Source organism: Phacochoerus africanus, chromosome 2, assembly GCF_016906955.1.
Source record: "Phacochoerus africanus isolate WHEZ1 chromosome 2, ROS_Pafr_v1, whole genome shotgun sequence".
In the NCBI taxonomy this organism is placed as follows: Eukaryota; Metazoa; Chordata; class Mammalia; order Artiodactyla; family Suidae; genus Phacochoerus; species Phacochoerus africanus.
In genome coordinates, this window is record NC_062545.1 from 114,627,752 (window position 1) to 114,652,218 (window position 24,467).

At 39.3% G+C, this 24,467-nt stretch overlaps 1 protein-coding gene across 2 annotated transcripts in view; it reads right to left on the reverse strand.

The window, feature by feature from the left end:
• The window catches only part of FAM81A (family with sequence similarity 81 member A), a 69,528-nt gene that overhangs the window by 30,670 nt on the left and 14,391 nt on the right, over positions 1-24,467 (reverse strand). The window contains exons 2-3 of one of the 2 annotated variants that reach the window (XM_047766222.1): positions 21,556-21,652; positions 20,338-20,611 (exon numbers count right to left, since the gene is read on the reverse strand). In XM_047766222.1, coding sequence (XP_047622178.1) covers positions 20,338-20,611; positions 21,556-21,575 — 294 coding nt within the window. In that variant the 5' untranslated portion in view covers positions 21,576-21,652. The remainder of the gene's footprint in view (positions 1-20,337; positions 20,612-21,555; positions 21,653-24,467) is intronic. The other variant, XM_047766221.1, reaches the window with a different exon arrangement.

The window sequence follows — 24,467 nt, forward strand, 5'->3', positions numbered from 1 at the left end:
AAAATGGGGGAAAGGGACACTAGACAAATAGATTCAAATCCTAATTCTTACAGCTGGGTGATCCTGGGCAAGTGTCTCAAGTTCTTTGAGCTTCCTTTTCCACATCTGTTGATGGTAATGGGGACCACACTCCCAAGGCCCCTTTATAGGGACATTACATAAGATAAAGCACTTAGCACATACAGCACTTAGCACAATGCCTAGTACACAGTTAATGCAGCAAATGCTAACCTTTCTGATACCTATTTGATAGCAATATTTATACTGCACTGGTAGAAGGTGTCTCAGAGGAAGGACATTCAATGAAAGCAGAACTGCTGGAAGATCAAGTGAGCTAAGGAAAGCATGACCTCGTGGAGCATCACTCCTAGGAAATCTGCTAAGGAACAATGGAGATGCTGAAGACACCCCTGATGTTTACCAGGCATGCCCAGGGAGTTGCCTGGGGCTGCACTGCACGCTGACACACACACATCTACACGGCACCCTGTGAGGGAGGTACTCCCAAGATCCCTGGGTCATAGCTCAGGAAGTAAGGTAGCAACAGCTGAATGGATATACCCAACATCACCTGGGAAGCAAGTGGCTAACCGGGATGGATCCAGGTAGCCTGGCTCTAGGACCCAAGGTTGTAACCATGCTATGAGGCTGCCAGCCAAACCAGCCAAGAATCTGAAACCCCTAAAGATAGACAGACAGACAGAAGACCCCTGAACCCCAAGAGGTTGCATCAGACATTTCTTTGCTTGTCCCATCCTTTCCCCCTCCCTCTTCCTCTACCTGTATTCTGTTCATGTGCACCAGCAAGACCACTCTCTCCTTCTTGTCAAAAATAAAGCTTTTGATTTCTCTTATCCTTTCCCTTTCAGCTACTTTTTTTTAAATTTCTGATTTGCTTTGATTTCAGCTTCAGTATTGATTAATTCTCTTCTGTTTTCTTTTGGTTTTATTCTTTTTTATGGTAATTTTAAAAGATGAGCACCAAGTTCCCTTATTGTAACAATTTCTTCCTTAATAATACTGACATTTTCCTTTATTTATTTATTTTTCTTTTTTGCCCCTTTTCTTTAGGGCTGCACCTGCAGCATATGGAGGTTCCCAGGCTAGGGGTCTAATCAGAGCTACAGCTGCCAGCCTACACCACAGCCACAGCAACGCGACATCTGAGCCACATCTGCAACCTACAGCACAGCTCATGGCAATGATGGATCCTTAACCCACTGATCGAGGCCAGGGATCGAACCCACAACCTCATGGTTCCTAGTCATATTCATTAACCACTGAGCCATGACAGGAACTCATCTCACTTTAGATTTACAATTTCTATTGCTTTTTGTTGTTGTTTCCTTTCTCCTTTCCTCTACCTTGACTGGTTTAATCAGGTTACCATTCATTTTCTTTTCTCTCCTTGTTAATAACTAGGGAATGTTCCTGGACAATGCTAGTCCATGAATGGCTGCCTTCCTTTCCCAACATTCGTAACCACAGACTCACCTCCTTCAGGCCCCATTCTTGTACAGCACTCCTCTCCTCCACACCAGACACTCAGCACACCTTCACACCCTCCCTCCTTCACTTTTAAACCCGGATAACTTGATTGGAAGGAATTTTATTCCCCTACCCTACCCCCGCTCTCCCCCCACCAATTAGGCTTAGCTAAAATAACTCTATACTTCTAGTTAAGATACAATTAGAATTTTGCTTGTAGGGAGTTTCCATTGTGCCTCAGTGAGTTAAGGACCTGACATAGTCTCCATAAGGATGTGAGTTTGATCCCTGGCCTCCATCAATGGGTTAAGGATCTGGCCCGGCATTGCTGTAAACTGCAGCTTGGATCTGGAGATACTGTGGCTGTGGCTGTGGTCGGCAGCTGCAGCTTTGGTTCAACTGCTAGCCTGGCAACTTCCACATGCCACAGGTGTGATAGAATTTTGCTTGTTAGAATGTTCTGGAGTGGGATGATATACTTAATGTGATGAAAGGAAAAAACCTCCAACCAAGATTACTCTACCCAGCAAGGCTCTCATTCAGATTTGAAGGAGAAATCAAAATCTTCACAGATAAGCAAAAGCTGAGAGAATTCAGCAACACTAAACCAGCCTTACAACAAATACTAAAGGAACTTTTATAGGCAGAAAAGAGCAAGAGAAGAAGGAAAGAAAAAAGAGCAGCAAAAACAAATCCAAAGCAATTAATAAAATGGCAATAAGAACATACATATCAACAATTACCTTAAATGTGAATGGACTAAACACCCCAACCAAAAGACATAGACTGGCTGAATGGATACAAAAAAAAGACCCATATATATGCTGTCTTCAAGAAACCCACTTCATTTCTAGGGGCACATACAAATCGAAAGTGAGAGGATGGAAGAAAATATTTCACACAAACGGGGATCAAAAGAAAGCTGGAGTATACTCATATCAGACAAAATAAACTTTAAAATGAAGAATATTTTAAGGGACAAAGAAGGACATTACATAATGATCAAAGGATCAATCCAAGAAGAAGATAGAATAATTTTAAATATCTATGCACCCAACATAGGCTCACCACAATATATAAGGCAACTGCTAACAACCTTAAAAGGAGAAATTGACAATAACACAATCATAGTTGGGGACTTTAACACCCCACTTACAGCAATGGACAGATCATCCAGACAGAAAATCAATAAGGAAACACAGGCCCTGAATGAAGCATTAAACCAGATGGACTTGATATTTATAGGACATTGCATCCAAAAGCAACAGAATACACATTCTTCTCAAGTGCACATTGAACATTCTCTAAGATTGATCATATCCTGGGCTACAAATCAAACCTCAGTAACTTTACGAAAATTGAAATCATATCAAGCATCTTTTCTGACCACAACGCTATACAATTGGAAGTCAACAACAAGAAAAAAACTGGAAAAAACACAAACACGTGGAGACTCAACAACATGCTACTAAACAACCAATGGATCACTGAAGAATTCAAAGAGGAAATCAAAAAATACCTAGCAGCAAATGACAACAAAGATATGACACTCCAAAACCTAAGGGATGCAGCAAAAGCCGTTCTAAGAGGAAAGTTTATAGCAATACAAGCCCACCTCAGGAAACAAGAAAAAGCTCAAATAAACAAACTAATTTTACATCTAAAGCAGCTCGAGAGAGGAGAACAGACAAGACCTAAAGTTAGTAGAAGGAAAGAAATCATAAAGATCAGAGCAGAAATGAATGAAATAGAAACAAAGAAAACCATAGAAAAGATCAATCAAATGAAAAGCTGGTTCTTTGAAAAGATCAACAAAATTGATAAACCCCTAGCCAGACTTATCAAGCAAAAAAGAGAGAGGACTCAAATCAATAAAATTAGAAATGAAAAAGGAGAAGTAACAACGGACATCACAGAAATTCAAAGGATCATAAGAGACTACTATATGCAACTATATGCCAATAAAATGGAAAACCAAGAAGAAATGGACAAATTCTTAGAAAAGTACAATCTTCCAAGACTAAACCAAGATGAAATATAAAAGATGAATGGACCAATCACAAGTATTGAAATTGAAACTGTGATTTAAAAACTTCCAACAAACAAAAGTCCAGGACTAGAATGTTCCTTCTTTTTCAATTACTTAAAAAAAAAAAAAAAAAAACACTTCTGTTACACAGTCCTAGACATTTATCGATATCCATTTACACGAAGTAACAGGTCTTTTTCTAAGAATCACCAGTCACCTTTGTGCTTCTCAATTTCATTTTCCGCATCTCAGGATCTCTGTACACAGTCACTGCATCCTGGAGGCCCTCCTCGAACATGTTCCTCAGACCAGGCACTGGGATGAAAGACTCTGGAACCCCACCATTTTGATAACCATCCTCTCTCAGTCTGAAGGGTGGGTGATAAACTGAAAGGGTATAGAATTCTTGACCTGAAGAATGAACTTCTCCCAGTGAACTTCGAGGCTGACTAGAAAGCTGATGTTTGTTTCTCTGTAAGTGACCATGGCTCCTTATGTCTAGATACTCGTAAGAATTTTGTCTTCATTTTTTAAAAAAAGTTTTTGTTTGTTTTTTGCTTTTCAGGGCCACACCCAAGGCATATGAAAGTTTCCAGACTAGGGATCGATTTGGAGCTGCAGTTGCCAGCCTACACCACAGCCACTGCAATGCAGGATACTTAACCCACCAAGCGAGGCCAGGGATTGAAACTGCATCCTCATGGATACTAGTTGGGCTCATTACCGCTGAGCCACAATAGGAACTCCTCTCTCCCTCTTCTTATAAGAGCACTAAAGCCCATCATAACGGGCCCACCCTCATGACCTCATCATAAACATTTGGGCAGTAGTCCAAAGGCCCCACCTCTAAATGGGGGCTAGAGCTTCAACATATAAATTTGAGGGGGACACAAACATTTAGTCTGTAACATTCAGACATTCAGTCCCTAATTATCTTTCACTCAAGATCCACTTGTTTCCTATTTCATTTGGGTCTGTTCTAAGAGCTGTACTTATTCTTCCTCCCTCTGACTGCTGAGCCCCCTTAGGTGTGACGTTTCTATTTATTCTCTGCTCACGGGAATGAGATGAAATAGGCAGTCCTGGGTGTAGAGGAAAAAGTTTATGAGCTGGAGGTGCAGCCACTGAGATCACAGAGTCAGTGTCCAGGAAGAAGCATCTCTATGTCCTGCTCTCCACAGACCTCCCAGTCTGGAGTCCACGGGGACGCAATCATCTCTACAGCATCCCCCCCACCCCCACCCCCCGGCCTTCACCAGGGCGGGAGAGCAGCTCAGTCACATGATGCAAGGCAGTGAGATAAGCCTTCCCTCTCTGCCTCCTAGAATGGGGTGTCCAGGACCTCACTCCCAGGCTCTCCCAGGCCAGGCCTCTCCTGGCTCCCCCAGCCCTGCCTGCTGCCTATCCCAGCTATTTAGGAAGGTGGCACTGGAATTGAGAACAGAAGGAAAGCCCACTAAGTCACCCCCTTCCCATTACCTCCCGTACCAATCTAGGGGTTTAGAGATACATTCACCTGTAACTACTTGTTACCATTTATTTTTGGAAATGTGATGATTTTTTTTTTTTTTTGGTCTTCCTTTAGGGCCGCAACCACAGCATATGAAGGTTCCCAGAGTAGGGGTCAAATCAGAGCTGTAGTTGCAGGCCTACAGCACAGCCACAGCAACATGAGATCCAAGCCTCTACACCACAGCTCATGGCAATGCCAGATCCTTAACCCACTGAGCAAGGCCAAGGATCGAACCCACAACCTCATGGTTCCTAGTCGGATTTGTTAACCACTGAGCCACAACGGGAACTCCTAGAAATCTGATGATTTCTGATATACTGACAATTTGCAGTCCAATTTGCAAATGAACAGGGAAGCCCTAATTATGCCTGCATAAATTGTTTTTGTCCTCCCTTCTATCAACTCCTTTTTAAGTATAACATATATGCAGAAAAGTACACTTATTTTAGGATTTTCAAGCTTCCTGGTAAAAAGCAAAAATTAGGATGTAAGGATTCTGTGTTTACTTTATTGGAAACCTGGCTGGAGTGACTATAGATGGAGTGATACTGACAAGTGACAGTAAAAAAAAATATTTCATTGAAAGGAATTTGGAACTGCTAGACTATTTGCTGTAGTTTCCAGATTTTTATGAATGAACCTCCTCAACAGAAGAATAGACAAATGCAAACCAGTTACAATCACCTGTGAATGATAAAATGTTAGTCATCGGAACATATTCTTACAAGAAAACTGGAGATCTGACTAATCTGGTTCTGACACTCTCCCACTGATGAGAAGCCGCTGGTGAGCTCTTTCTCTTTTAATAGGAAATAATGCTTAATAGTTACCGTTCATAGAAAGTCATACTTTTTTTTTTTTTTTTTTTACTTAATGCTTCAAATCTTTGTTTAAAATGAGGTTTTAAGACTATAGGTTCTTGGAGTTTCCTAGTGGCTCGGCAGTTAAGGATCCAGCATTATCACTGCTATGGCTTAGGTCACTGCCATGGTATGAGTTCAATCCCTGGTCCAGGAACTTGTAAAAGCAATGGGTGTGGCCAAAAGGAAAAAAAAAAAAAAAAAAGGACCATAGGTTCTCAGTCATCTTTGGCGTGTGTAAGGATCCCCAGGTGATTTGTTCAACACACAAGTGCCTGGACCCCACTCCTAGGGAACTGAAGTGAAGGAGAAGGCTCAGAAATGCAGACGGTTCACAGGCCACCCCTGGAGACACACTGAATTAGGCACCGCAGACAGGACAAAGGCTCCAGTCAATCATATCATTCAAGTTCATTAATCAAAAAAAGTCACTAGGCAAAGAACATGAACAGCAATTCACAAAAGAGGTGCTAAAAATAATTAACACATTTTTAAAAGGTTCCACCTTAACCAACAAGGATCTGCTCTATAGCACAGGGAATGATACTCAATATTTTGTAATATCCTATAAAGGAAAAGATTCTGAAAAAGAATATATATATATGACTGAATTGCTATGCTGTATTCCTGAGAATGACATATTATAAATCAACTATACTTCAATAAAAAATAAATTTTAAAAAATTTTGGAAGAGTTCCCATGATGGCTCAGCAGTAGTGAACCTGACTAGGATCCATAAGGATGCAGGTTCAATCCCTGGCCTCACTTAGTGGGTTAAGGATCCGGCATTGCCATGAGCTATGGTATGAGTCATAGAGTGGCTCGGATCCCACCTTGCTGTTGCTGTGCCCTGCAGCTGTAGTTCTGGTTCAACCCCTAGCCTGGGAATGAACATCCATATGCTGCAGGTATGGCCCTAAAAAGCCAAAAAAAAAAAAAAAATCTTGGCCATACCCAAGGCTTGCAGAAGATCCCAGGTCAGGAATCGAACCCATGCCACAGCAGGAACCTGAGCCACATCGTGACAACACCAGATCCTTAACCCACTAAGCCACCAGGGAACTCCCTAAACATTTTTTTTTAAGTTTCAACCTTTCTATAAGCAAAGAAATAGGAGACAAAAACCATACCATTATAATGCACCACTGAGCTGTGGATATGTACACGGGGGAAGCTGTGTGTGTACAGGGACAGGAAGTCTGTATGTGAGAACTCTGCATTTTCTCAGTTTTGCTATGAACCTAAAAATATAAAATCTCTAAAAATATAAAATCTATTTAAAAATATAAATCTAGGAGTTCCCGTCGTGGCGCAGTGGTTAATGAATCCGACTAGGAACCATGAGGTTGCAGGTTCGGTCCCTGCCCTTGCTCAGTGGGTTAACGATCCGGCGTTGCCCATGAGCTGTGGTGTAGGTTGCAGACGCGGCTCAGATCCCGCGTTGCTGTGGCTCTGGCGTAGGCTGGTGGCTACAGCTCCAATTCGACCCCTAGCCTGGGAATCTCCATATGCCGCGGGAGCGGCCCAAGAAATAGCAACAGCAACAACAACAACAACAACAAAAAAAAAGACAAAAGACAAAAAATATATATATATATAAAAATCTAAAATTTTATAAAATTTAGAAACTTTACAAAATTTCTCTAAAAATATAAAATCTATTTAAAAATTTTAAAATTTAAATCACATTATTTTAATCTGTTAAAGAAGAAAATATCTTAAATTTATAATATTGAAATACATATCAAAAATTGGAAATGCACAGCTAGCCCTTCCATAATATGTAGCTTTTCCAGAGCATAATCATTCAAAATATATTCCTACTGTTCATAATCTTTGACCCAGTACTTCTAGTTCTTGAAATTTATCTTAAAGGAAATAATTTTTTAAATGATAAAAATGAATGCACAAAGATGTGTTCACAGTATGAAGCATACACCAAGTATTTCACTAGGTATCTACATGGTACTTTATTATGCAACCAGTAAGAGGTTCATGGAGAGCTTTTAGAAACAAGAGAAAATGTGTACAATTTAATATTAAGCAAAATAAAAAGGTACGAAATAAATACACAGCACGATTCTGGCCATGTATAAGGTACATAAAAAATAATACTAGAATATTAATGCCTTGCTTATCTCTAGGGTTACACTATGATCGATGCCCCTCTTTTGTATTTTCCACAATGGGATTACATGACTTTTATAACCAGAAAAAAAGTGTATATGTGTGTGCGTGTGTGTGTTTGTGTGTGTTTTAATGCTTAGAAATAAGAAAAGCACATTTAACTTGCAGAATTTTTAGGCAGATGAATAAGATATTGTATTAGAAGTATTCTCTTTGAATATCACAGAGAAGAATTATGCCTGAGCTTAACACAATATTCATGTTACTAAAAAGTTATGTGAAAACAGAAGGCATTGGAGAGCTTACTATTTAAAGGATTTCTGTGATGAAGCCCTAGAAAAACAATCCCTCTGTAGAGTCAGAAATGTTCCCTAATTTGTCACTTTGGAACAATATATCATCATGATGTCTTTGCTTTCAAGAGGGTTACAACTCTCAGTATATCATCAGCTCTCCATTACTGCCAATTCAATTCAAGAAACCCTTTACTGCTGGCCTACTATGTGCTGTGCACCTGCCTTCAAGAAGCTCAGCTACAGGAGATCTGACCACAGGGTAAGTGCGTGGCCTAAATCCACACGAGCAGAGAGAAGAGACCAGCCTCCTTGAAAAAACGACGTCCTGAGTCTTCACTGTTTTTTTTTTTTTTCCAGGATGTGGCCTCTCTTTATAGAAGAGCCCACCCCAGAGGCAGTAGGAAAGGAATCCCTGTGTGAGCCTCACAGCAGTTGATGCAAAGGTGGTGAGGACCACATCTACCCAGACAGGCCACGTTGCCTAGGACCAACCGGGAAGAAACAGCCCACCATGTTTCTCCTTCTCCAACTCTTTCTAGAAATGTGACGATTTGGAAATGAAAGTGTAATCCCAACATCACCTGGAGAAGGGCCCAACTACACGAGGGCAGAGTCTTGTAAGACAGTATCTCCCAGCACGGCTTTTTATCGTCAGGTTAGGATTTGAAACATCCCAGATTTCCGGCCTCAGGTATCAAAACTGCCTTCCTGTGATTTCCACCTGGATATTCAATAGGCCCCTAAAACAGAAGTCTTTCTACCTCCAATCAGCGCTACCTCCAAAACAGATCGAGAATCCACCCACCTCTCTCCATCTCCATCTCCACCCTGACTTCTGCATCTGTCTCCCTGCCATTTGCTTCCCTACATTTGCTTCTCCAAGCAGCAGCCACAGTGATCTTCTAGAAACTCAAATCAGTCTGCAGGCAGCACAAAAGCAAGGGTTTTCAATCTGTTTTATTCAGGAATGGATCCCCAGCACCAAAAGTATGAATGAATTATTTAAACTCTTCTGCTTAAAATTAAATAATGGGAGTTCTCCTCATGGCTCAGCAGAAGCAAATCTGACTAGTATCCATGAGGACTCAGGTTCAATCTGTGGCCTCAATCAGTGGGTTAAGGATCTGGTGTTTCATTTCTGTCTCCGTTCACATGCCACATCATAACCCCACCACCCTTCCTAAAATAGCCCATCAATCACTCTCCATCATATTATCTTATCAGAGCCCTGGACTTAGGTTGAAATTACCTTGGCTACTCAGGGTTTACTCTTGCAATCCCCACTAGAATGTGCAGCACACCTAAAAGCAAGGCCATGTATGTCTGGGTCATTACTTTAGCCCCAGTGGCTCTATTAATGCCTGGCTCTCAGCAGATGGCTGAGTAATTTATCATTTATTTTAGCTCCATGTTCCAGGGTTTGATCTTCCACACTGAAGGCTCAGAGATTTTATCTAACTGCTGCCTAGAGGTGATCAGGTGTCAAAGATGGAGTCAGACAAGCTAAAATGTATTAGAGACAAGGGCAGACCAAAACACCAATTTGTTTATTTACATTGAAAAACCTCTATGAGATATTCAGAAATAAACAAATATTCAAATTCCATTCTATTCACTATCTTCTCCCCCTAGAGCCAAGCCACATGACAAACCAAGTCTAGTGGGTAAAGTTTTTTAAAAAATGAATTTGGCAGCAGTATTTACAATGGCCAAGACATGGAAGCAACCTTAACATCCATCAGAGGAATGGAGAAGGAAGATACAGTACACATTTACAATGGAATACTACTCAGCCTTGAAAAAGAAGGAAATAAAGCCATTTGCAGCAACATGGATGGACCTAGAAAATATCATACTAAGTGAAGTAAGTCAGACAGAGAAAGACCAAAGATTTTAAGAGATCACCAATATGTGGACTCTAATAAAAATGATACCAAAAAATTTATTCATAAAACCGAAACAGACTCAAAGATTTCGAAAACAAGCTTATGGTTACCAAAGGGGAAATGCTGAGGGGAGGGATAAATTAGGAGGTCGAGACTGACATATACACACTACTATATATACAGAGAATGGATGAGTAACAAGGACCTGCTGTAGAGCACAGGGAACTCTCTACTCAATACTCTGCAGTGACCTGTATAGGAAAAGAATCTGAAAAGGCATGGATATAGGTATATGTATAACTGATTCACTTTGCTGTGCATCTAAAATGAACACAACATTGTAAGTCAACTATACACTGATAAAATTTTTTTGAAAAATGAATTTGGATAATATGGTAGTTAATTATCTGCCATTCTGACTGGGCCATGGGATGCGTGAACAGCTAGATAAACATTATTTCTGGGTGTGTCTAGAAGAGATAAGCATTTGAGTTGGTGAACTTAGTAAAGCAGAAGGGTCCCCAGTGTGCGGAGGCAGCATCCAATCCACCGTGTCCCATAATAGAGAAAAAGAGAGAAGGAAGGTGGAATTCACTTTCTGCCTGACTGAGCTGGGACCCTGATCTGCCCTCAGCACTCCAGGTCTTCAGATGTGGACTGGAATCTACACTATTGGTCTCTGGCTCTCAGGCCTTCAAATCATCTCACTGCCTTTTCTGGTTCTCTAGCTTGCAGACAGCAGATGGTGGACCTTCTCAGTCTCCATAATCATACAAGCAGATACCTTATAGTATATACAGTCTTAATCATACAAGCAGATACCTTATAGTATATACAGTCTATTGATCCTATTTTTTGGAGGTCACTGACTAATACAGATGATAATCCTCAAAGTCCCTCTCCTAATATACCTATTCCAATAGGACAAGATCATGCAGCTCAAAGCTGAAATGCCCTTTCTAGGTAAATCTATAAAGCCCAGTAGCCAAGACTCTCTCCTCACTGACAATGCTAAATTCACAATGAACCAAGTTCTTGTCTGTCCACCCAATCCAATGTGTTAACATCATTTATAACATGCTAACATCATTTATAATATGCATGCCCAGCTCGGTACACATCACTTGAGTTCAGAAAATTCTTCAATAGATGATTGGCAAATTATTAGGCTAGAAAACTACATATAATCTAGTCAACTAGATAAGGACTTGATACATTTTCCCATTCCCCAACTAGGTCAAAGCCAACACCCAAGCCAGCAGGACATTATGAAGGCTGAGTACATGGACACCAGGAGAAGGTCTGCAGATTCTAACCAGCCAAGCAGCAGACCCCACTGCCTGAGTACCCAAAAGCCAAAGACATGGTGAAAGCCCTAAGGGGACGTGGGGGTCCCAACCACTTCCCTAAGCCGTCAAACTGGCAGGAAAGGGAAAGCTTACCAACACAAGCGCCAAGGACTATCTACCAGGACTTGGCTCCCAGGGACTGATAAGAGCTTAAATCAAAGACCACTAGGACAATCCAAACATGTATAATTCATAGCTGACTACATTACCTCTTCTGAATTTATAATGATGGTGATACTTTGTGGAAAGTTTCTAAGGAATAAATAATTGATAACATACTCCACATAGCAAGGTAAAATGCTAATGGAGACAATAAGTTGGATGTATTGAAACAAGAGATTCTTTCATTCAACATTAATCGAGCACCTACTATATACTAGCACACATGAGTCATCTGTTTTAACACTGGAATCTGCTGAAGGAATATGGGCAATAATTATAGAGTTCTTCAAGAGCCAAGGAACCCAGAGGTTTTCATTATAAAAAGATTTCTTGAGTTCCTACTATGCTCTAGACACTGTGTGGATGCTAAAAATTGAAAAATTAAGACAGTTCTAGCTCCTGAAGATCACACAGGCTAGTAGTTTGACAATATATTTTATTTTCCTTCCTGTGTATAACTGTGTGCAGAGGCACTTATTGAGGGCAAATTTACCAAGATGGAGTATTAACTTATCTCAATTTGACTGGATCCATCAGGAGCCTGGAGTGAGCTGTACATGTTGAGAATGGTTTGAGCTTTAGTTTTATCATACAAAATTACTCGCAGGGGCAGATTTTTACAAAACAAATACCCAGGAAAATTTTACTGAGGAATGGAAAAGCCAGTGCAAACAAGTAATGAAAATAATTCAAAAACTGGCAACTTACGGAAATAATTCATTAACAATCTATGAAAAAAAAATACCCTCCATATCATTTAAATACAATTTGAATATCTTCACATCTCTTTGCTTTAAATATGCATGTTGCCTTTGCATAATACTCACACTTCTAATTTTATACTGCTTATAAATAAAAACTTCCTTTTAGAACTTTTAAAATTTTTAAATTACACCCTGATTTCATTTTGAGTTTGGCTACAATGTGGCAATTCTGATGTCTCATTAAGCATCCTAATTTTGGTCATGTTTGGGTAAACATGCTTAGGCTCACAATATACATAAAACTATGTAATTAGTGTTTCATAGAGGAGGCTATTAAACTTCCAAACTTCCTCTGTTACTTTATTAAGATATGTAGATATTACCAGTTATAAAAAAGTAAATGCTCATATGTGCAAAGTAAATTTTTTTTACCAGAATTAGATTTTACTCAGTTTTCCCTCTTTACAAAGGAAACCATCTATTCATTTGCAAACTGCACACTCCAAAAATATATGTAAATGGAAGAGTGCTGTCTGGTTAAGGGAAGAATAATGATTACATAAAATGTGTTTCAGATGGAAAAACAGCAGAACTAAGATTATTTTAAAACTTACTGCCTTATCATACTAAGTGAAGTAAGCCAGACAGAGAAAGACAAACATCATATGATGTCACTTATATGGGGAATCTAAAAAAAATCACACAGAAGAACTTATCTAAAAAACAGAAACTCACAGATTTCAAAACCAAATTTATGGTTGCCATGGGGGAAAACCATTGAGGGGAAGGAAGAACAGGGAGGGTGGGAAAAACACATGCACACTGTAGTGCAAAATAGATGATTGATGAGAACCTACTGTATAACATAGGACAATCCACTCAATAGTTTGTAATAACAGATACAGGAAAAAAGAATGGATATATTTATATGTATGACTTTGCTGTACACCCGAAGTTAATACAACATTGCAAATCAACTATATTTCAATAAAATTAAGTTAAAAAGCCTCACTGCACCGTAAATTTTTTTTAAATGATCTTAAATACACATGAAAGAAAAATCATGTTGAAACCACATATTAAAGGAAAATAATTAGCAAAAGCCTAAGTGATTGATGACTTTGGATTGCTTGGTATGTTTGCTACTAACTCTAATTACCTAAGCAGTTCAGTGAACTCACACCAAAGGAATGAGGGGGGCAGGGGAGAACTCAGTGAGAGGTAAAGCTTCAATTACCTAGTTTCATGAAGAAATTCTTTCTGAAGGGGTAGAAATACTCAGAAAGCAAAGAATGACTCACTAGCACTGCCTGTCACATTTGAGAGTTGGTTACCTAAGATGGGGGTTCTAGAGGGGCTTCCAAGAGGCAAAGCAGAAAGTGAAGGGAGCTTATCTTTAGAGCGTTTAGTCTGCGTTTAGTCTCGGCACTGCCACTTACTGGCCTTGAGATCTCACAGAGGTCTCTTCACTTCCCTGGGCCTCGGAAACCTCATCGGAAAAGGATATGATTTGCACAAATGACCTAAGGGTCTCCCCTAGTTCTTTTTGCTACCAGGAGATTGGCAACGGTCCAGTCTCTGAATTGGGCATTTACTCAGTTAATAAGCATTCATGGCATTTTGCTCCAAACATTGTGCTGGACATGAGAAGATAAGCAAGACAAGTAAGCCGTTTCTTTCTGAAGGGTTTCCCAATCTATCAAGGGATACAGACTTATAAAGAAACAATGTCAAATCTATCCAGCAAATGCTATGGTAACAGTGGCAAGTGCCTGGTGTCCAAGATACTTTAAGAGGAAAAGAATTGAGGCAAGGGAGGGAACTGGCAGAGAGGACTTCCCAGAATGAGGGACGTATTAAACAGCACTGCAGGCTCATATTATATATTTGAAATGGTATTTGAATATATTTGGAAATTACATATTTTAAATAGTTCTCATCAGTGGATTAGTACATAATAGCTACCAAAGGGGAAATTATTCCCCAGATCCCACAGCTGCAACTAAAGTACTATCGCCTCTTTTGCTGACCGAAAAAATTCAGTCCAGGGTTTTCAAAAGGTAGAGTTACACTCTCTGCTTTAACCAAAGATAGTAATGTGAAATAGACTGTCTCTAGTCTCTTCCCACCACCCACATAAGCAAAGAGAACCCAGCGGAGTACTCACAGGGAAATGCTGGGCATGGAAAGAAGGGAGAGGTCACACCATTTTCTAACATGAACCATACAGTGTTTGCATCTTTGGCCAGGCCCGTGGCATGCAGAAGTTCCTGAGCCAGGGATGGAACCCACGCCATAGCAGCAACCAGAGCTGCTGAAGTGCCAACACTGGATGCTTAACCTACTGCACCACAAGAGAACTCCATGTGTGCATCTTTTTAATGACACACTTCGTGACACTGGTTGAGGGAACAGGAACCTGAGAACCATTATTTACCCCAATCACTCTGATTTTATCTATTATCCTATCTAGATTTGAGTGGGGGCTATCAGCCCCCTAATATATCTCTAACTCTTTTCAAAATCGCAATGTTTAAGTTTGGGTTCTTCAGTTCTGCGAAGGTGCCAACTTGGGGTTGCCAAGTTATTCAGCTTCTGGGATAAAACTGCTTTAGCACTCAAATATAAAACTGGAAAGATCATTCTAAGTATAGGCACCACCTTCCAAAAACAAGTAAATTATCTACAGCAATCTCTGAAGTATTCTATGCCCCTCTGATACCATTAAAGTTCTTCAACTGCTGGCAACCGAACCTGACTCTGGATAACTTAGGTGGAAAACTCGGAATTTATTGGACAGAAATGGGAAGAAGTACACACAATCAAGAGGGCAGCTAGGGATCCAGACTGAGAAAAATACAGCAGAAATATTTCCTAGGGTCTAGGCAGCAGGAACCACTGCCCAGCATCCTACAGGCACAGCTGCAGGGAAAGTACTTGTCCTTAGATCACTCTGGTCGGGACTCCAGTTCCAGGAAGTGAGAGTCTCGATGCTCTGGTGTGTATTATGGACTCCAAGCCTCATTAACTAAAAAGGTGATAAAGCCCCTTGAGTAAGAGCAACCCAGTCTATATCCAATAGAGGAAATATAAACTCAAAGGGGAATCAAATTGCTGTGATCCAAAGAAACTGGAAGGGATGCCATTAGTCACCAAAGCAACACAGATCCACCACATTTCCTTACCACAAACACATGGTCCTTTCCTTTAAGTATCAAAAGAACTAAAGACCAGAAAGTTTAGAACCCCGAAGACAATGGACTTCATCTAGTATACAATTCTGAGCAAATCTCTGTCCTCAGGACACGTATATGGTGATTTTAAAGGACAGTGGAAACTGTTACATATTGTGATACATCCAGGACCTCCCTTAGGTATAAGTCGAATGGGAATTATCCAAAAAAAGGAAATTGACTAAGGAAATGGTAGCCATAAAAGATCTGTAATAGCTATATTAATAGCAGACCAAAGAAACTTTAAGACAAAAATATTACTAGACATAGAGGCATTTTATGATGATAGATTAATCACTAAATTAGGAAAATATACACATTATAAGCATATATGTATGTAAGAACAAAAGCCCCAAAATACATGAAGCAAAACTGACAGGACTGAAAGGAGAAATAAACAATGCAAAAATAAGAGTTCGACATTTACATAATAATAATTTTGTAAAAAGGAGTTCCCATCATGGCTCAGTGGAAACAAACCCGACTAGTATCCATGAGGATGCAGGTTCTATCCCTGGCCCCACTCAGTAGGTTAAGGACCTGGTATTGCCATGAGCTGCAGTATAGGTCATAGAAGTGGCTCAGGTCTAGTGTCCCTAGCCTGGGAACTTCTACATGCCACAGGTACGGCCCTAAAAGGACATACATACACACACACACATACACACACACACACACACACATAAGTATCTCAGTAAATTTAAAGAAATTAAAAATACATAAAGTATGTTATCTGTCCATGTGGAATTATATGAGCGACATATAACAGAAATAAATTTGAGGAAATCTCAAATATTTGGGAATTAAACAATACATTTCTAAGTAACACATAGGCCAAAAAAGAAATCACAAGGGAAATCTAATAATACTTTGAACTGAATGAAACCAAAACAAACAAACAAACAAAACCCCACATACCAAAACTCACAGAAGCAATTAAAGCAGTGCTTAGAGGATATTTTATTGCTTTAAACATGGTTATCAGAAAAGAAGAAAGACCTCAAACCAATTACCTAAGCTTCCACCTTAAGAAGCTAGAGAGATAAAAAACAAACTAAATCAAAGCAAACAGAGAAAAAGGAAATTATATAGAGTTGAAACCAGTGAAATAGAAAATAAAAGCAATGGAAAAAATTAAAATCAAGGGTTGATTCTTTGAAATAATCAAGAACTTCACATTAAGATGGAACATCTCCCCAATTGATCTGTATATTTAAAGTAATCTCTGCCAAATTCTTAGCAGGCTTTTTAGAAACTGATAAGCTAATCCCTCCCCCCCTTTTTTTTTTTTTGCTTTTTAGGACCACACTTGTGGCATATGGAAGTTCCCAGGCTAGGGGTCAAATCAGAGCTGTAACTGCTGGCCTGTACCACAGCCACAGCCACGTGGGACCTGAGCCGCATCTGTGACCTATACCACAGCTCAAGGCAACACCGGATCTTTAACCCACTGAGCAAGGCCAGGGATTGAACCCACATCTTCATAGATACTAGGTGGGTTCATAACCCGCTGAGTCACAATGGGAACTAATCCTAAACTTTATATAAAAATGCAAAGCACTTGGAATAGATGAAGCTATTTTGAAAAGAGGAGGATTTACACTACATTATTTCAAAATGTATGTAAAGCTAGAACTCAAAGCAATGTGGTATTAGCAAAGGAAAGACATTCAGATCAATGGAATTCAGAAATTAACCCTTATATTTTATGGTCAGTTGATTTTCAACAGAGGGCAAATGGGAAAATGATAGGTTTTCCTTGGATCTCCATATGAAAAAAATAACTCATATCTTTAACCTCACTTCATACATGAAAATTATCTCAAAATGGATCACAGACCTAAATGAAAGAATTAAAACTAACTTTTAAAGAAAACATAGTAGAAAATCCTGTGACCTTGGGTTAAGCAAACAGTTCTTAAGACACAACACCAAAAATATAAACCATAAAAAAAAAACTAAGTTGGAATTCATTAAAATTTATAAAATTTGCACTCCCCAAAATACCATTAGAAAAGTGAAAGCATAAGCCATAGAACAGGAGAAAATATTTTGCAAGTCACATACCTGATAAGGGATCTATATCTAGACTACACAAAGAAATTTTACCCTCAATAATAAGACAAATAATCTAATTTAAAAATGGATTCTTTGGACTTATCAGACACAACTTAGAATAGATATACAAGGAGATCCTGCTGAATAGCATTGAGAACTTTGTCTAGATACTCATGTTGCAACAGAAGAAAGGCTGGGGGAAAAAATGTAATTGTAATGTATACATGTAAGGATAACTTGACCCCCTTGCTGTACAGTGGGAAAATAAAAAAATTTTAAAAAAAATAATAGTGTATGCCTCATTGGGTGTTGGGAGAATTAAATAAAAGCATGCATGTCGAAAAAATAAAATAAAATAAAATAAAAATGGATTCTGATACATGCTACAACATGGATAAACCTTAAAAACATTATGCTGGAGTTCCTGTCGTGGCACAATGGAAACGAATCCAACTAAGAACCATGAGGTTGAGGGTTCAAGCCCTGGCCTCGCTCAGTGGGTTAAAGGATCCGGCGTTGCTGTGAGCTGTGGTGTAGGTTGCAGACATGACTCGGATCTGGGGTTGCTGTGGCTGTGGTATAGGCTGGCAGTTGTAGCTCCGATTAGACCCCTAGCCTGGGAACCTACATATGCTGCGGGCATGGCCCTCAAAAGACAAAAGACAAAAAAAAAAAAAAGAATCATGCTAAGTGAAATGACCCAGACACAAAAGAACAAATACTATATGATTCTGCTTACATCATATACCTTGAATAGGGAAATTCACAGAGCCAGAAAGTAGAACAGAGCTTACCCAGAGCCGAGGCAAGCGTGGAATGGAGAGTTATTTTTTAATGGAAACAGAGTTTCTATTTGGGATGACCAAGAAGTTTTAGAAATTGATAGTGGGGATAGGTAAATGTCATTAATGTCAATAAATTGTACACTTTAAGATGATTAAAATGATAATTATCTTATCACAATAAAAAAATAACTTAAAAATGGGCAGAAGACTTGAGTAGACATCTCACCAACAGAGGCACACAAATGATTAATACGAACATGAAAACATATTCAACATCACTAGTCATTAGGGAAATGCAAACTAATTACACAATATAATACCACTACACATCCACTAAAATGACTATAATCAGACAGACAGATAACACTAAGTGTTGGTGAGGATGTAGAGAAACTGGAACCCTCACACATTGCTGGTAGGATTATAAAATGGTATAGCCACTTTGGAAAACTGTTTGGCTATGTAATAAAAATTTAAGTTTACTGCCGGACCCATCAATTCCATTGCTAGTAATTTACCCAAGAGAAATGAAAACATACCTCCTCACAAAGATTTGCACACAAATATTCACAGCAACTTTGTTTATCATAGCTAAAAAGCAGAAACAATCTAAATGTCCATCAACTAATGAATGGATAAATAGAATGTGGTATATCTATACAATAGGATAATACTCAGACATAAAAAGAAACGACATACTAATACACGTTAGAACATGACTTGAATCTCAGATTATGCTAAGTGAAAGAAGCCAACTGCAAAAGACTTCATATTCTAAGGTTCCATTTATATGAAGGGTCCAGGAAAGACAAATGTATAGAGATAGAAAGCACAGTAGTAGTTGCCTGGGTCTGGGGTAGAAGGAGGGATTAACAGTAAACAAAAATTTAAGGAGTGACTTTAAGTCACTCATAAAAATTTGAGAAGTGACTGAAATATCCTATAACTGAACTGTGTTGGTGGTGGCACAATTCTATCAATTTGCTACAAATCACTAAATTGTATACTTACTAACGGGTGGATTTTGTGGCTTTTACATTATACCTTAATAAAACTGTTAAAACAAATAGAGATCTGAAATTGAAAAAAATGAGTCAATTTCAGGAAGCACAATTGAAATTCCATTTCATGATGTGACACAAAGATTTCCCTTCAGCTAGCCATATATGTTCTTTTCATATACTTAAAAACTACATGTGGAGGATACTAACATTGTTCAGTGATGTTAGCCCAGGCCTTAAATGATCTTAAGCTTTCTGAGTTAAAGTCTGTGGTCCCTGCAACTGCTCAATAAACAGCAGTAAATTTACAAACTCTAAAAAGAGATGATATTGGCCTTTTATTGGGTTCATTTCAGAGAGAAATAAAAGCAATGAAAAGAAGTCTCAGAAGCAATTCAAATTCCTGGATTGTCTGAGTAATAAACTGTATTATACATATAATCACTACGACCCAGAAACATTTAATCTGAAGCAGCAAAGGCTGACCTAGTAATTGATTTAATAGCTGTCTTCAATGACATGAAGGGTTTTTCAGGGAAACTATCTAACTAGTTCTCTCTTTCGATTAAGAGCCAAACCAAACAAAGTGATTTAATAATCAGCCAGGTACAACCAGATGAAACACAAATAACACTAACAGTAATGGCTATCAAATACTGGCATACGTTTAACTGGGATATATTTATTCGGGCTGGTTCCCTGGCAAGCATGAAGACTAGACAAGTCAGAGGGCTTTGGTCTGACCTCAGTGCTTCCTGGGAAGGGGCAGTGAGACATGCTGACCCCCTGACCTGGAGGAGGTCTGTGGTGAGGCAGGCAGCCCACCTGACTTCCACATGCCTTACCTCAATATCCCGATTAAGCTGCTTCACTATGGCAGTGATGTTTCTGATGTGCTCCTCCAAGAAAAGCCTGGCCAAGCGGTCACCTCCCCCTTTGTTTTGCATTTTCTGCAAGCTGCTGACAATGTCGTCTTTGATCCGGAAAGCGTGCTCCACCAGGGCAGCCGTGGTTTTCTCGTGGCAGAGGATCCTGTCTTCCAGCTGTTCCACTAGGCTTACGGATGTGTAGGGTGCCATGGTCAGGGACTGGCTGTGTCGGGGCATAGTTCTAACTCGCCTACGGAAGGGAGCCCCACGTTACTAGAATGGTCAATTGGGAAAGAGTCATTTTTCAAGCCAGATTCAAGACTTCCCCAGAAAAAAAGAAAGGCAAAGCATCTGCCCCTACAAGCTAAATGGGATTTGAGGCAGGGTTTTGGCCCAGAAAGAGTTTTCTTTGTGAGCCAGGCGGTATCTCGAAACAATGGTACCCAGAGAGTTAAATGTGCAGGCTCCACTGACCTCGCAAAGCTCCACTGACCTCGCAAAGCAAGTGGCTGGAGGATCGAGCTGATAAATCTGCCCTTCCCCTCCCCCCCGCTCAAGCAGGGGTTTCCAACCCAAATGCCTACCAGGGTCAGGCAGGTGACATGAATGAGTCAAGCACACCATGTAGGATACAATTGGTGGGGCGGGGGGGGCTTTTAGAACTGGAAAGGGCATTCCTCAACTGCAGGGAGCTCCACCATGAGGGACCATCTGGGAATGCAGATCCATTCTTCCAGATCATCTGACACTTCAAGAAGAGCCAGGAAATTTAGGCTTGAATGTGAAATCACCTGCTTTTCAAAATGTCAACAACACATTTAAAAAGTGTTCGAGATGATCCAGGCCAAACAATGTTCTTCTAGGAGCCAGTTCTGACCTATGGACACTCAACCTGCAACTTCTGACTTAAAAGGCAGGGATACCGGCTCCCAAGCCTCCAGAGGTACGTTTCACTGCTGTTGACCAGGAGGACAACTGTAACAAAGCACTACTGTGAAATCTCCACATGTTCAGGTCAAGGAATGGTCCACAGCACCGTACAAACCGGAAGCTGGAGAGGAGGACACAACGGTACTGCTCTTGCCCTCAAAAAAGGTCATTCTTGGATAATGTAACAGCCACAAAACTTCATTTAGAATGACCATCACACCCACGAGTAGCCCCTCATGGAATTGGTGGAAAGAAAAAGTATACCTTAGATGCATATTTTCCATATATTATACCTTTCCTCGGTGACAAGAGAAGGAAATACAGTGCTCCGTTGGGCCATTTTCTCTTTAATAATTCACATCTGTTGAACAAAATAAGCATTAAATTATTTAACGGTTTATATCTAGAATTTAAATGACCTCTAAAGCTTATTGTTAAGTTACCAAGGGGATCAAAAATTATGCTGACATGCTGATCAATTACATTATTAAATACATAAGCAGAAGACATTTCCAAATAAGGAGAAAAGAATCAAGCATCAAAATGCTTCTGAACCAGATGAAAACATTATACATAAAATGAACAAAAAATAAGATCATACTGTATAGAGCACAGGAAACTATATTCAATATCCTATAATAAACCATAATGGGAAAGAATATGAAAAATAATACACACATATATCACCGAATCACTTTGCTATACAGCAGGCATTAACACAATATTGTAAATCAACTATACTACAATAAATTTTCTTAAACAATGCCTTTGAACTTAATGCCACTAAGCCTTGCTGGACAGATCAACAAGGACTGTCAAATGGAATTTCCTGAAGTTTTCTCATGCCACATTTATCTTCATCTCAAGCTTAAGAAACCACTTATACAGAGACAAGATAGTTTCTTCAACAGGCGTATTCAACCTTAATACTTCTCCAAAGAAATATGCAGGAAACTACCTTGGTAAATTGAATCTCAGCAACTTTAGTAAATTCCACAGCAAATCAAAAGTATTGTTTTTGAACTAACCTTAATGAAACAATGCACAATCACTGGGAACTGATTTGGGAGGACTTATCTATCCACTAAAAAAATGAGAATGATATGCTTCATTAAAACCTTAAAACTGTATCATCAGATATAATCGTTCATATTACACTGTGCATACATAAAGAACATATGGACATCAGAATGCATTAGAAATCTGAACAAAATTGGGAGGTTTTAAAAATATTTCATTACTTAGGTTTCTCAATACTGCTGTTAATTGCCTTAAAACAATGAATGCCTAGTAACTGTGATCTGATTCAGTAATTAGTTCTCACTTAGATGCTAGATTCAGAAAGCAGTTCTGATTGAAACCATTGTTTTGGCATCATCTATCCAGTGTGTTATTTTTAGTGTTTCAAAATGTGAACATTTCACTTTCCTAGACAAAGAACTTTGAATTTAAACAAATTACACTAAAGAAAAAAAGTGATTCATGCCAAACAAGCCACAATGCCAAAGGAGTTCTTCAGTGTCAAGGATAATAATTTCTCCATTTAGACTATATGAAATTAGACCAGTGTGAAAGATGTTAAAATTTAGACTCACAGAATCTTTATAATTTTAAAGCTGTAAAATGCTTTTGTTAAGATGTTAATCTATAGAATAATTCACCTAAAAGACATTTACTTGGCATTTATTATGTAGCCAAGTAACTTAAATAAGGAAGACGAAAATCTCCTCCCTCAAGGGCTTACAGCCTAGAGAGAAAGGAAGACATCCAAACCAATCATGAAACAATGGGATAAGTGGCTAAATAATGATATGAACAAAAATGCACAGGGAGGAAACACTAACTCAGAAAGTTATATTAACCCATGTTCACTGCAGCATTATTATTATTATTATTATTGGCTGTTGTCAGAGCATGCAGAAGTTCCAAGGCCAAGGACTAAATATAAGCCACAGCAGTGACAACACTGAATCCTTAATCAATTGAGCCACCAGGGAACTCCCAACTGCCACATTATTTAAAATAGCCAAGATATGGACACTACCTAAGTGTGTACACATTGATAGATGAATAAAGAAAATGTGTGTGTGTGTATATATATATATGTACACACATTCTCACTCACACACACACACAGATACATGCACAGTGGAATACTATTAAGCCATTAAAAAGAATGAAATCTTACCCTTTGCAACAACATGGAGGGACCTTAAGAGTATCATGCCAAGAAATAAGTCAGATGGTGAAAGACAAATACTGTATGATCTCACTTATAATCTAAATTTTTTAAAAAAATCAAAACACACAAAAGCCCCACCAAACTCATAGATACAGAAAAGAGAATTACAACTGCCAGAGGCAGGCACTGGTGAGTGGGCAAAATAGGTGAAAGGGATCAAAAAGGTACAAACTTGCAGCTATAAAATATATGTCATAAGAATGTAATATCAGCATGGTGACTGTAGTTAACAAAACTGTATTACAGTATATTTGAAAGATCCTAAGAAAGTATATCTTAAAAGTTTTCATCACACAAAAAAATTTTTCTAACTATGAGTGCTGACAGATGTCACCTAGGCTTATCTTGGTGATCATTTTGCAATATGCACAAACACTGAATCATCATGGTGTATACCTGAAACTAATATAATGTTATATGTCAATTACACTTCATTTTTTTTTTTTTGTCTTTTGTCAGGCCTGCAGCACATGGAGGTTTCCAGGCTAGGGTTCTGATCGGAGCTGCAGCTGCCGGCCTACGCCAGAGCCACAGCAACGCCAGATCTGAGCCGCATCTGTGACCTACACCACAGCTCACAGCAACGCCAGATCCTTAACCCACTGAGAAGGCCAGGGATCGAACTGGCAACCTCATGGTACCTAGTTGGATTCATTTCCGCTGCGCCAAGACAGGACCTCCAATTACACTTTGATTTTAAAAATTTTAACAATAAAAAAAAAAAATACAGAGGGAGAAAGGAGAAGGGTTTGTTTTTTTCCTGGATAGCAACTGAGTCAGGGAAGAACTGATGAGAATGAGTAGGAATTCCCAAAGTAGAAAAGAGAGGTTGAGCCACGCCTTTTCTCATCCACACTCCAGCACTACCTCTGCTTCCTTTACTCTCAGCACACTCTGGCCTAACTTGTCCTCGGCCTCAACCTTGGCCGCTCAA